Source organism: Ambystoma mexicanum, chromosome 7q (assembly GCF_040938575.1).
Source record: "Ambystoma mexicanum isolate Mex_15411 chromosome 7q, UKY_AmexF1_1, whole genome shotgun sequence".
NCBI lineage: Eukaryota > Metazoa > Chordata > Amphibia > Caudata > Ambystomatidae > Ambystoma > Ambystoma mexicanum.
This window is the reverse complement of record NC_090941.1, coordinates 556,425,351-556,438,267: the sequence shown is the minus strand read 5'-3', so window position 1 is coordinate 556,438,267 and position 12,917 is coordinate 556,425,351. Positions and strand designations below refer to the sequence as shown.

The window sequence follows — 12,917 nt, the reverse complement described above, 5'->3', positions numbered from 1 at the left end:
TGTATGGCTTATTGTGACGCAGGTAAATAATTCCCAGGTTTTCTTGACCACAACCTTATTTACCCCACCCCCTCTTGATGTACTGAGACAAAGAAGAGGGATGCAACAATGAGGATGACCAGAAGCAGTAAGCAAACACTGCGTTCAAGTCTTTGGAAGGTGTTAAATAATACTGGGAGGTTTAAAACACATACAGCTGAACAGAATACGAGTTAAAGACAGAAACTGGAGCGGAACGCAGCTTGTGTTAACGCGGGTTGGAACGCTGGAGACAAACCCACTCTGGAAGGCAGCACAGAGGCTGATGAGAATGGCACGCAGAGAGACCAGGCCAAGAGAAGCTCACTGCTTTATTGCTATAGGCAGCTGGAGATGCCAGAAGCAAAGGACGATAAAGCGGGAGCCAAACAGCTAACAGGGTGCTCCCCCAGTCAGCGAGCCGAAGGAAAAGACGACGGACGTGAGGAATGCCAGAGCTATCCGGTAAAACCTGAGAGAGCAAGTGGGTTACCGGAGCACTTGAGAGCGAGTGTTGCATATCATTAACAGTGTGAGAAAGCCCAATTAAAGTAATTGGAGGAGGAACTGGTTCAAATGCAAACAGTTTTAAGAAAGGGTCTGTGACCCGAATCTTGAAAAGAAAGATTGATACAAATACAAACAATGTTAAGAAAGGGTCGGTGACCCAAATCCTGAAAAGAGAGATTGATACAAATATGAACAGTGTGAAGAAAGGGCTGGTAACCCAATACTTGGAAAAGGACATTGATACGAATATGACCAGTATTAAGAAAGAGTCGGTGACCCAATATTTGAAAAGAGGGGTTGATACCAATAAGAACTTTGATGAGAAACGGTTGGTGACCCAATACTGGAACAGCATTATTTCTTGGATATAAGAGAGAGTCAGAATAGAATGGAAAAGCCTTGGCAGGATAGTCAACCAGGCAAACAGTGAGGCTGGGACTCACACCCATAAACAAATATAAAGGCCTGATAGGGGAGTAAACCAGGCACTGTGCAAGTCTGGGACCTGCCCCCAAGAAACAGAACTGTAATATCCTTCCAGGAGAGTAAACCAGGAGTGAGAAGAAAAGTAAACCTGAACAAATACAAAAGGGAAGACCCATCCCCCTTTTAAGGATCAGTGATAAAGTCACAATAACCTGGCAGGAGAGTACGCCAGGGGTAAAAAGAGAAACAGTCAAAGGAAAACAGAACCACCATACACTTTAAAGTTAATTGAGATACAGAGTAGGACCAACTCAATATTTAAAAGAACTGTGTATTTAAAGGAGACTCGAGGGAAGAGTCTTCCTCCTTGAACTGTGATAAAGTGACATTAAAACTCCCAGAAGAAAGCTATGGAAAGGGAAGACCCCTTTCCTGATGGAGCTTTATTCCTTAGTTTTTGGAACTCTGAGAGAAAGCTACAAGTATCTAGCTAACAGAAATCCCCTTTTTACACTTTGGGTTTAGTGTGTAAGAGTCCGTTTAGGGTTTTGGACACAGGACGGCAGATGCTCTTTTGTTTAACATCCTGACACAGATGTTCCTTAGTTTCTTTGATGTAGGGAAACCCCTTCTAGGATTAGGGATAGATAGCATTTCTCCCAACCCCCTTATTCTTATGTGATAAATAAAAGTTTATAATCAACACTTAACATGCCACTGTGTCCGAGTCTTACTCTTGATCACTTACATCTGGTAAAATTAGCTCTGAGACCCTCAGGCATGTCCTTACCAGCCAGATCGTAGCATTCTGAGATGCAGATAATCATCCACCTGGACAGGGTTTATTTGGTCACAGCCATGCCAGCATAAGCACCAGTGTAATCATCGAAAAGCTGATCATCCTTCATAGCCTCTCTAGCACGAGAGACATAGAATTTAAGGGTCCATACCAGGTCTAGCCGATGGGATTGTTCCTCTGTCTTGGAAGGGTTAGGTGGAGGAAAGAACAAAGGAAGATTGATCTTCTGAGAGAGATGGAAATCTGAGGCAAACTTTGGCAGAGAGGAGGGTCTCACTCTGAACATCACGTTCCCTTTGGAAAAAAACTAATAGGAAACTAAACCACACAACGCCTGGAGCTCACTCACACATCTTGCGGAAGTGATGGCCAGGAGGAAAATCACCTTTAGGCTGGGTAACCTAATAGAACAAGAATGAAGGGGCTCAAACAGAGCTCCCATAAGAAACGTTCTGCAGATTGAGGGTTTATAGAATCTGGTTTAAAGTAACCATCTTCAACTTGCGTAGGAACAAGTTCAGCAGCCGCAGATCTAGAATGGGATGCAAGCCTCCATCCTTGTTTGGCACCAGAAAATAGGTGGCGTACCCCATGCGTCAAACCTCTCTCTGTCCGGAGGAATGGACGGTAAGTTAGATGTCTTGAGGCTAGCAGTTGCGGCCTGAACCACCAAGCTCTCAGGTGAAGCATGGGAGGAGAGAAAAGCAGGGTGCGAAGGGGCAGGATGGTTCTTCCTTGCAAGTTCCCTGTCCACTGCCGGAATAGAGGCAGGTTTCTCCCACATTTAAGGGCATTAGCGTATCTTACTTGGGGGCGTCATCCAGAATTTGACAAAGTTCATACTTAACCTTTGAACTGGATGGAGAAGACAGCCAAGGGTATTGGCCACCATGGCCATCAACCGCTGGAATGCGGATGGAAGTTTCCTGGGGTGGGGGCTGGCAAAATGTCCATCTCTGGCGAGGCATCAAGACCACTGGCGACCTGCAGGCCCTCTGCTAGTTCCAGCACATCCTCACCTTCCCCAGAGAAATGCTCCAGGAAATCCCTCACCTCCCTAGAACCCAGCAGTTGTAGTCCAAAGGGGACCTCAGCATGGATGTCGTACATCTTTGACATGGAGGCGTACATAGGGTGTGGGATGTATTACTGCAGAGCCACGGTATCCACAATGCCAATCGGCGGCAAGGATGAAGTCAGAGCTGGCGCCAAGGCCTTAGCGCCCACAGGAGGGACCTGTTGTCGCTGAGGAACCTCAGTCCCTTTCTGGTCCAGGCCTGAGCCCTTAGGCATGAGGCAGTAGTCCCCAGCGTGTACACTGCCGGTTGCAACAGACGCTGTGTGATCCAACAACACGTGGCGGACGGTGGTGTTGCCTGTGCCACAGGCACCGAGGCCGGAGCCTTCAGCGTGTTGGCGAAGATGTCCAACATCTTCAGGTGAAAGTTCTCTCATACCTCTGATGCAGAGGATTGGGTGGAAGAAGGTACCTGTACGGACCATTCAGGTGAATCCCTGGAGCGCTGTCTCTTCGTCTTCGAAGAGGAAGTGGAATGCTGGTGTGAGGACTAACTCAAGAAGTGAGACCTCTTCCGGTGGTGCTGCTGCTGCTTCTTCTCCTTTTCTTTACACAGAGCTGCCTTTTCTTCAGAGCATCAATCCACATCGAGCAACCTGGACTGAAACCGCAGAGCCTCACCCTTTACCTTATGGTCGAACGTGAAGAGTTTCGCAACCCTCTCCTGAATGGCCATCAAGTGCACGGACTAGCACAACCCGCAATCCTGGGTGTAGTGGCCCTCGCCCAAGCAGTAGAAACAAATCTGGAGGGGATACGAGACAGACATCGGCCGGAGGCAGTGCGCACACGGATTGAAGCATGAGACGGAGTAGGGATGGAGTATTCAAAATGTAAGCTTGATGAGCGTGTTCCAATCAGTGAACAGAGTGTGCAGAAAAAATGAACTGAGGTCATGGGGCACAGTGCTGCTATTTATACTGAACCCGAAATCATAACTGGTGCGGGGCACCTATAGGCATCGGGCGGAGCCATGCTGTACCTCTTGGTGGCAGAAACATTTCCAGAGAACAGGTGTGCTGTTATAGGGATAAGGATATTATAGATGAGGAATTCGTGGGAGGAAAGAATCCATTAGAAAAATGTGATATAAGCCTGGGTTATCTTAGATCTGAGTGCAGAATATAAAACCTCCAACAGCAGAGCTTTGATCCTTTAATATTTCCAGTAATGCAACCTGTTTGAACAACAAGGTATTAAGATTTATCATATATTATATATATCATATATATATATTTTAAAAAGTTAAGTAACAGCAGAAGCTAAAACTGCAACATAACCAGCATAAGGGGCCTGTTGCAAGTTTGGTGGTACTCCAATGAACTGAAGCGAAGGGGACAGCAAAATCTGTAACTTCTTGAAGTTCAGGGAGATGTTCAAGCAGTGCAGGTACGCTGTGACCAACTCCGTTGAACAGGTTTGCATGAGGTAATTGTCCAGGATGGGGAAGCCCTGAATCTTCTCCCTCCCGAGATGAGCAGTCATGACAGCTTGCTGATGACTCTAGGTGAAGAGGAAAGGCAGGATGACAGAAACTGGTCATGGAAATCCCCCAGCATGAACCTCATGTAATTCCTGTGTTTCTGATGAGCCTGCATATGAAAGCAGGCAACCTGAATGTCCAGTGACACCAGCCAGTCCTGCATCTGGAGGATCTGGGTGAAGGTGACCATCGTGAATTTGTGTTTGCGCAGGCACAAAGTCAAAAGTCGAAAATCCATGATCGGACACCTGCCCGTTTCCTTCTTTGGCACCAGAAAATATAGAATGTACAAGCCTGTCCATCATTCAGTGGCAGATATTAGCTTGGTGGCACTCTTTCCAAGAGTAAACCGACCTCTTCCAATAATAGAGGATGCAGAGGGGATAAGGCTGGGAAAAAGGGTGGTCGGGTGAGCAATGGATGAAGGGAGACAGTAATTCTACAGTACTAACTGTAGGACCCAAGTGTTAGAAGTAGTCAGTTGCCACTCCCTGGCAAACAAGGATAATCTCCCTCCCACCGAAGTAGAATGGACAAAGAAGCAGCAGCTGATGGGACAGTGAAGGCAGTAATGTCACCTCTCTGGGCACCTGTGCTCTACTTTGCCAGTGGAAATGCTGCTTGCCTTGCTTACCATAGAGCACTTGACCTCTACCACCAGGGGTGAGAGAGGGGAAGGGCCTAAAGGAATGGCGCCTCTATGCAGAGGTGACATGATGTTGAACAGCTATACTAAGGACTTAAACTTCTTCAAGGACTCATCGACATTCACCCCAGAAAGGTTCTTACCATCAAACGGCATGTCTACAAGTTTGATTTATACATCCATGGCAAACCCTCAAATCCTCAGCCAGGAGTGCCTGTGCATGACAGACCTAGTGCCCATCACAACCACAACACAGTCTGCCATGTCAAGACCAGACTGCAGCATCTGATGTTGGTAAACAAGAGCCCTGGGAGCTGGGCATGTGTTTCTTGGCAAGATCACAGTTCACCAAAGGAACAGAGCCAGCATCTGCCACATAGTCATAAGAGAGGCTGCAACAGCACAGCTGAAGGGAAGCAGGGTCTCTTTTTTTCGGAGGTGCCTCTCGCAAAATGTCTGTCGGTTCTAATTGGACTACTGGTGAAGGCAGACCAAGGCATTTTACCACCTTAGCAAAAACCTTCTGGTTTGCCATAGGTAGCATTTTGCAAAACGTTTAGCTCTGGGGAGGTGTCTATCCCACTGGTCTCCCTTAAAAAACAGATGGCAGTTCAGCCAGACCAGCATCATGGTCAAAGAACTCCTCAGGAAATTCACGCCACTCAGTGGAATCTTAGGCTCAACCCCATAAGGCATGGGGTTCCCTTCATCATCAAATGTCTGACCATTCTTTGAAAGGAACCCACTACTTGAAGCTGGAACATAATCCAGTAAAGCTCTGGTCGGTACTGTTGGTGCCAAGTCTTCAACACCCAAAGGCAGACCGAATGGTAAAGGAGTGGAGCAGTTTCCAGACGAAGGGCCAGAACCAAGCTAGCGACAGGTGACTGCAAGCTGAGGAGGTGCCTCTGCCGACTTAAACAAGTGTAGTTGGACCTGGCTCTGCCACCGCTGCCTAGGACAAAGCTGCCAGGGCCGGGCCCTGGGTGAAGATGTCTAGCATCTTGAGCCTGAATTCTTCCCACTGTCTTGGTGAGGAAGACTCAGTGAGGAACGGTACATGAACAGTTGACAAATCCTCACCAAGTCTCACCAGCATCCCTGCCAATGGATTGGCAACTTTACTTCCTCTTGAAAGAAGAAGAGTGATGTCTGGAGCCACTGGGCGAGTGGGACATCTTCCTGTGCTGCTTTTTCTTTTTGTTCTCCTTCACTGGAGGTGCATCCTTCTCTTCCTCAAGTTCAACTCAAAGGGATTTGGTCTTCTTTGAAGCAGGATCCAACACCAGTGACTTCAATGGCATCCTCTCACCTCCTTTGTAAAGGAAGATGAAGAGCTTTGTGGCACGCTCCAATAGTGCATTAGGATGCATGGACTGGCACTATCCACAATCCATGGTGTTGTGATCCTCCCGAAGGCATTAAAGACAAACCTTGTGAGAGTCCGACTTTTAACTCCTGCAATCCGAGCAAAACTTTAAGCCTGAGGCTTTGTGTATGAGCATTACACAGTAGAAATGTAGCTAAAGCTAGTGCCATTCAAAGCAGCAAACTGAGTGCGGGGGGAAAAAGCAACCAAATTCATATTGCATGGCAGGGTCCAGATCAATTGACTCAGATGTCACTCAGGAATGAGGGGTGCACAGAACCACCGGACGGATCCAACGTAGACTGAGCTGCATCCCCTGGTGATTGAAAAGGTTTCTGAAAACATCTGGCACTGAAGAAGATATATCGAAGATGAGGAATCTGCGGAAGGTTGGAATCTATTAAACGTAGAGGGTCTTCATGGCATCAATTTGCACTCTTGACAATGAAATGGGAACCCCAACAACAAACAAATATGATTTACAATATGTGATTGGTCACTTGTTTATTCAGCAAGACTAATTTTTATCTATATTTTTACTGGGTTTTTAAGAGCAGAAATGTGTAATTACCAGGTTTGCCATTCAAGGGAGCATTACTGAGAAAGTGCCATTGTGGACATTGAAACAAAAACATACTTTGTGCCAGTCTTTTTTATTTATTTATTTATATAGGGGGGAACCATGCTCTTTTTATCACAAAAGAAGGAATAAACGATAAGAAATCTGATTTTGACAGGAAGCACTGAGATTCTTATAATGGGGTGAGTGTGAGTGACATTCTGAACAGGTTGTTGGGGGGAGTAAATGGAACAGTCACCGGGGACAATACATGTGTGGACATACATAGATTATTGACGATCAACATTAGACATTTTTAAGTGCAGATAGGAGGTGCATGCAGCTGTGTTAGGGATGTGACCATGATGGATGAAGTGCTAGAGTGGAGGCAGTAAAAATTGAGGGACAGAGGTAGAGTGGAGTCGAGGGAAAAATGTCTGCTAGAAGGCAGATGAGAGGTAGGTTAAGAGAGTAACTCGGAGGCAAGGGTGTAGGCATTTAGTTTTAGTTTTGAACAAATCGGTGTGGACTGTTTCTTGGATGTCTTGGGAAAGAGAATTCCATACGAGTGGAGCAAAAGGAGAGAACGAGAGGAAAGCACAGGGAGGGTGAGGTGCCACAAGGGTAGTCCATGAGGCAGAGCAGAGATTACAATAGAGTTGGATAGATGGGGGTGGATACAGTGGATACAGTTGTGCCTTTCCATGGATATATTTGGGAAAAACAAGCACAAATTTAAATCTGGCCCTGTTCTGTATCATCACCCATCCAGCCTGGTGAGGGTACGAGGAAGTAGGTGTGAAGTGATGGAGTTCAAAGAGAGTCCTGGTAGCAAAGTTGATAGTTAAGGGTCATAGATGACACTGTGGTTTCTAACTGAAGAAGGGTAAGGTAGAATGTCAAGTGGGAACTGGATAGGAGGTGAAGAGGGAGAGGATTTAGCAGGAAAGAAAAGCACCTCTGTCTTGGAGGAGTTCAACATAAGAGTGTGTGAGGCCATCCAGTATTTAATAGCAGATAGACAGTGGGAAATTTTGGTAAATAGGTCAGTGGAGAGATCAGAAAAGGAGAAAAAGATTTGGATGTCATCTGAAAAGAGTTGGTACAAGAACGCAAAGGAGGAGATAAGTCCCCCGAAAGCAGAAGTGCACAGTGTGAACAGGAGGGGACTCAAGACAGAGCCTTGCAGAACACCAACAGTGAGGAGTGAGTTGAGAGGTGTTGTTGTTCCAGGAAGGACTAGACCCAGGCAAGTGCATGATCATGAATCCTAAGGGGGTGGTGGGTGGAGAGAGAGTGAGATAGAGAGAGAGAGTGAGAGAGAGAGAGAGAGAGAGAGAGAGAGAGAGAGAGAGTTAGAGAGAGAGAGAGAGAGAGAGAGAGAACTGAGGAGATCAGAGTGATCGATGGTATCAAAGGCAACAGATACATCGAGGAGGATTAGGATTGAGGATAGGTTGGCGTGTTTAGCTGAGGCAATAAAGTAGGGGATGTTCATGAGAGCAGTTTCAGTAGAGTGGTAGGGGCGGAAACCAGCTTGCAGGCAGTCACAAAGATTGTGTGCGTCAAGAAAGGTAGTAAGGTGGTTGAATACAACTCTTTCCAACCCCTTTAGTGTGGAAGAAGGGAAACAGGTCAAAGGTTGCTCAGCAGATTTGCGTCAGCACTTTTCTTCTTCACAGGAAAAGCAGGTTGAAGATATTATCGAGGCGATAGGCCACTAGAGGGGCGAAATGTTTGATAAAATGAAGCGCAAGCACATCTGACGGGGCACAAGTCACCAAGCCAAAGCGAAACAGTTCAGGCCAATACCCGCTAATCAAACAGTTGACAGATCTACTCTGTTCATCATGTTGTTTTAGGTTTGTTCCCCGATACACTACATTCATTTTGGACATCAATTAATTCAATAAAATGGTCCACTTCATCAACTCATTCAGGCTGATAAGGTGTATGTTTAAATGCAGGATCCAAAGTTGCTCTTTTTTGTGAAGTAAATTCTCCATATTCTCAAGGTTCCAGCTAGATTTAATGACTTCCAGCATGCACTGTTCAATGTCTTCCTCATAATGCATATTTTCCATGTAGTCACTTGCTAATAGTGCAATTTCAAGTTTAGCCCTAATTTGCGATCTACGTTTCGAGATTCTCTCATTCATGGAGCGATTGGTTTTTCGAATGTAAAGTTCCCACACAGACATTTGATTTCATACACAACATTGGTATTTTTACCAATTTCTGAATTCCCTAACTTCATGTTTAAAACTGAGAGAAAGTATTTGGCATGGAAGAAGAGCATCCCTGTTATGGTTGAGTTTAACATCAGAAAGTGCGAAGTCATCGACTATTTAATGACAGAGAGACAGTTTGAGATTTTGATAGAGAGATCAGAGGAGAGTTCATTAAAAGTGATGTCTTGAATAGTTAAGATTTCCCCGCGTTTTTGTACTGTTAGTAGAATTCAATATGTCTGCAGGGAGAAAACGTAAAACAAAGCTGACAGGTCTGCGAGGGTCAAAGCAGAGAGTAGATATGAAGGGCTCCTGCGTGGAGGCCCCTGGGTCCCTCCTTACCAAGTTCACATGTGCACTCTCTAGGTGGGCTGTGCGTATGAGCCTCCTCCCCGGGGAGAGAGAAAACGCACACACAGACGCATACACGGACTGATAGCCCAAGCACATGGTTTCATTATACAAATCATGTGCCTGGCAATCAGAGTTCCTAATTTGTTGTGGTCAATGCAAATAAGGGGATTGCCAGGTGGCAGACACACAACATTCCTCACTACTGAAGTGGCCTTATGACTCTTATCCAATACGAAAGAGTGCCCTTTCAGCACAAAGGTCCAACATGCCATTTGCATTTGGAGTCCTCCAATGATAATGAGGAGCCAGGTGGGTAGAGAGCCTAAATGATGGGTCAGGTCCATCCTTTGGGATTCCCCCGTAGAACATTTGTATTATAGTTATCACTTCCCGAAAGCATATTAGATGGTTCAGACTGAAACCTCTGCAAAACTATTCTCAGCTGCAAGTAGTTCCGTACCACACATGTGGGTAAAAAAACGGTGTTTATAAAACATAAAAGGGTTTACAGAGCTTCGAGTACTAACTGTGAAACCTAAATAATCCCTCTTTGACATTGCAGCTTCCCTTCTTTAATATTTTTGACAATACGATGGCCCTCAATCCGGAGTTTGTCTGAATAAATTTGATACCGACAATGCTGCTCATTTTGGCAGTAAGCCCTCCAAATTATGCATTTTGCAGAGACAGTACTATTTGCAATTATGCAATCCTACTGGGGTTTGGAGGAATTACCGACGGTGATAAATCTGCCGTTGGTAATTCCTCCATTTGGGCAGCTTAGTCGAGCCTAGCCAGCTACCCAAGTCCTAGACCGGCAAAATGCACACACGCATCTCCTAATTTAAACCCTTTAGAATTTTCAAGCACATTGACTATGTTCACCGAGGGCGTTCCAACCCAAAAAGTGCCTTGAGGCCACACAAGTGGGGAAAGAGCGCTATATAAATAACCAAATACAATACAATGCATTATTCTGGATGAAACACCTTCATCCATATGTAGAACAAGTTGCCCCAGAGTTAGCACCCCGTTCGGAATATGGAGGAACGGTAACAGTGGAGGTAAAGACTTTACCTCCACTTTTTACCGATTGCGCATAATTGTAATGAGGCCCAATGTCTTATTCCCCTGTACAGATGTGCACAAGACCGTATACTGCATAAAGATAACGTCCTCTTTTCCATACCTGCTCTTCATGCAATATCACTTGCCCGTGCAGAGGGTTTCCGAGCGGTGCCACCGTTACCAACGGTTGCCATATGCTGCCAGCTGTTCTTGGGAAGATATCATGCAGATCCACAAGGTGTCCTTCATCACCTGGAATCTTCATGGAATACAAGGATACTGGATTGCATGCTGCCACGTAGAGAGTACTCTCAGCATCACCTTCAGAAAGAATGCAGACAAAGGAGGTCAGGCAGATGCACAAGGTCTACAATGCAAGTCACTCAAAGAATTACGGGTGAGTTAGATTCGCTGCACGCCATGTTTTACAAAGTCCAACTTACCCATTTAGTGTGACTTTTTAGTACAGATTTTCCAAAAATGAAACCCCACTCTGTTTGAGCACAGAGCAGTTTGAAAAATATTACTATTTTGCTGGGGCCATTAAGTAGGCCAGAGGCATTAAATATGATCACAGAAACTCTCTGCATGCTTCTTCGCCTCTAGGAACTTTTGATTAGGCTTCCCGAGACAGGGAGGAGCAAAGACATCTGCTCTGTGACTTTTCCCACTCTGTGCAGGGAAACAGACAGCGTCTCCTCCTCCGGCAGCGCCGGCTCAAGGTGCGCTCAGAGGGTGCGACCGCACAAGGGTGCCAAACACCCCTGGCGACGCAAATAAAGGGCGCTTTGCCTCCACCTCACTGTCATGCAATCTTAAGTATCGGACCGATACTTAAATTTGCATGACAGTGGTCTGAAGGCAAAGCGCCCTTTATTTATAGGTTCAATTGGTGCGGTGCCGTGCCAGCGCCTATTAAAGATTCACCCTCCCCTGGCGCGGCCCTTAAACACACAAGAACAGCAGTAGTCTCCGTTACTGTGTTTCTTATTGACACGAACAAACATAGCAACTCAGCCCCCTGCTGTGCTTGTATTGTGTGTTTAAGGGCAGTGCCTGGTGGGAGACAGGGAGAAAGGAACGTGACTTTGTGAGAGGTCCCTTTGGATTCCGACTGCCCTTTTGCATGTGCAAAGCTACCACGTGTGTACATGGCAGTGACCATTACTGATCGCCACCATGTTCCCACGAAGGTGATCAAAGTCAATTTTTCAGCTGAGGCAAGTAGAAAATAACCAATATCCAGCAGCGCAGATCTCGAACCCAGATGAAGATGTGGTTCTGGTACACTCAGTTGAATACTCCGGCTTCATCAAAATAAGGCAGTAAATAACAAAACACACGCAGCATTACTCAGTGAAAGCAGAACCCATTTAAATGAATACAATCAAGCAGATTTTCTAGAAGATGGCCAGGTCCTCTAGTAGGGCTTTAACACTATACATAACTACACTACGTCACTTTGAAAGATTTTCCTGATTATAAGTTTGGCGATAGTGTAAAACATCCAGTATTTCACAATACTGGATATTTTTCTGATCCACCAAACTACAAGCTGTTTCCTTGAAAGTCATCCTTTGCACCTGTTTTGTGTGGAGGCAATTACCTCCATATAAAAGCATCACTGCATGCGGTTACTACCACATGTAAAGATACGAAATCTCCACAGAGTGCTGTGGGGATTCCAAAACGGTAGGAGTAACTGAAGGGTGTCCCTGACTAGGAATCATGCAGACGACGTTTCAGGCCACCTCATGCTTACTGCATGTAGCACTACCGTGTAGTACTTCTATAGGCGACACAGACAACCCCGTCATCGGGCGAATGTTGGCTATTGCATAGCTCTCAACCATTTGTGTCACAAAGGCGGGTGAAAACACCCGATTTTAATTTAGGCGGGTGAGAGGCCCATTGAAACGAATGGGCGTGCAGGAGGCTTGGCGGGTGAGTCAGCTGTTTACAAGGCGGGTGACACCCAAAAGCGTGTGAGTTGAGAGCTATGCTATTGAGTAATGATGGCGTACATTCTATAAGCACGGTGTTCATGTTACCAACCGCACTATTTCACAGCCAAGCTACGGTCATAACTGTGGCGAAGGAAGTTCTATTTTCAGGAGACCAACTCAATGAATGTCAAACCAGTCGCAGACGTTCTTGCCAAATAGGGAGAACTCGGTTTCTGTTATGCGCATGCTCTCCTTTCATCTTGTGTCCTGTACGTTACAAAACGTCAACAAAATGATTTAATAGCCAATGGGCATCCACGTTCTTCGTGTTGTATTAAAGAACACATCGTGACACTGAAGAGCGTCTTCTCTTAAGTAGAGTTGAGATGTTTGGCCGGGCGTTCAAACGGAATAGAGTTATATTTAAGGA

At 45.8% G+C, this 12,917-nt stretch overlaps 1 protein-coding gene across 1 annotated transcript in view; it reads right to left on the bottom strand.

Moving 5' to 3' along the window:
- The window catches only part of VWA8 (von Willebrand factor A domain containing 8), a 3,012,337-nt gene that overhangs the window by 1,104,123 nt on the left and 1,895,297 nt on the right, over positions 1-12,917 (bottom strand). The window contains exon 29 of the mRNA XM_069639376.1: positions 10,663-10,862. Within this exon, the coding sequence (XP_069495477.1) occupies positions 10,663-10,862 (200 nt within the window). The remainder of the gene's footprint in view (positions 1-10,662; positions 10,863-12,917) is intronic.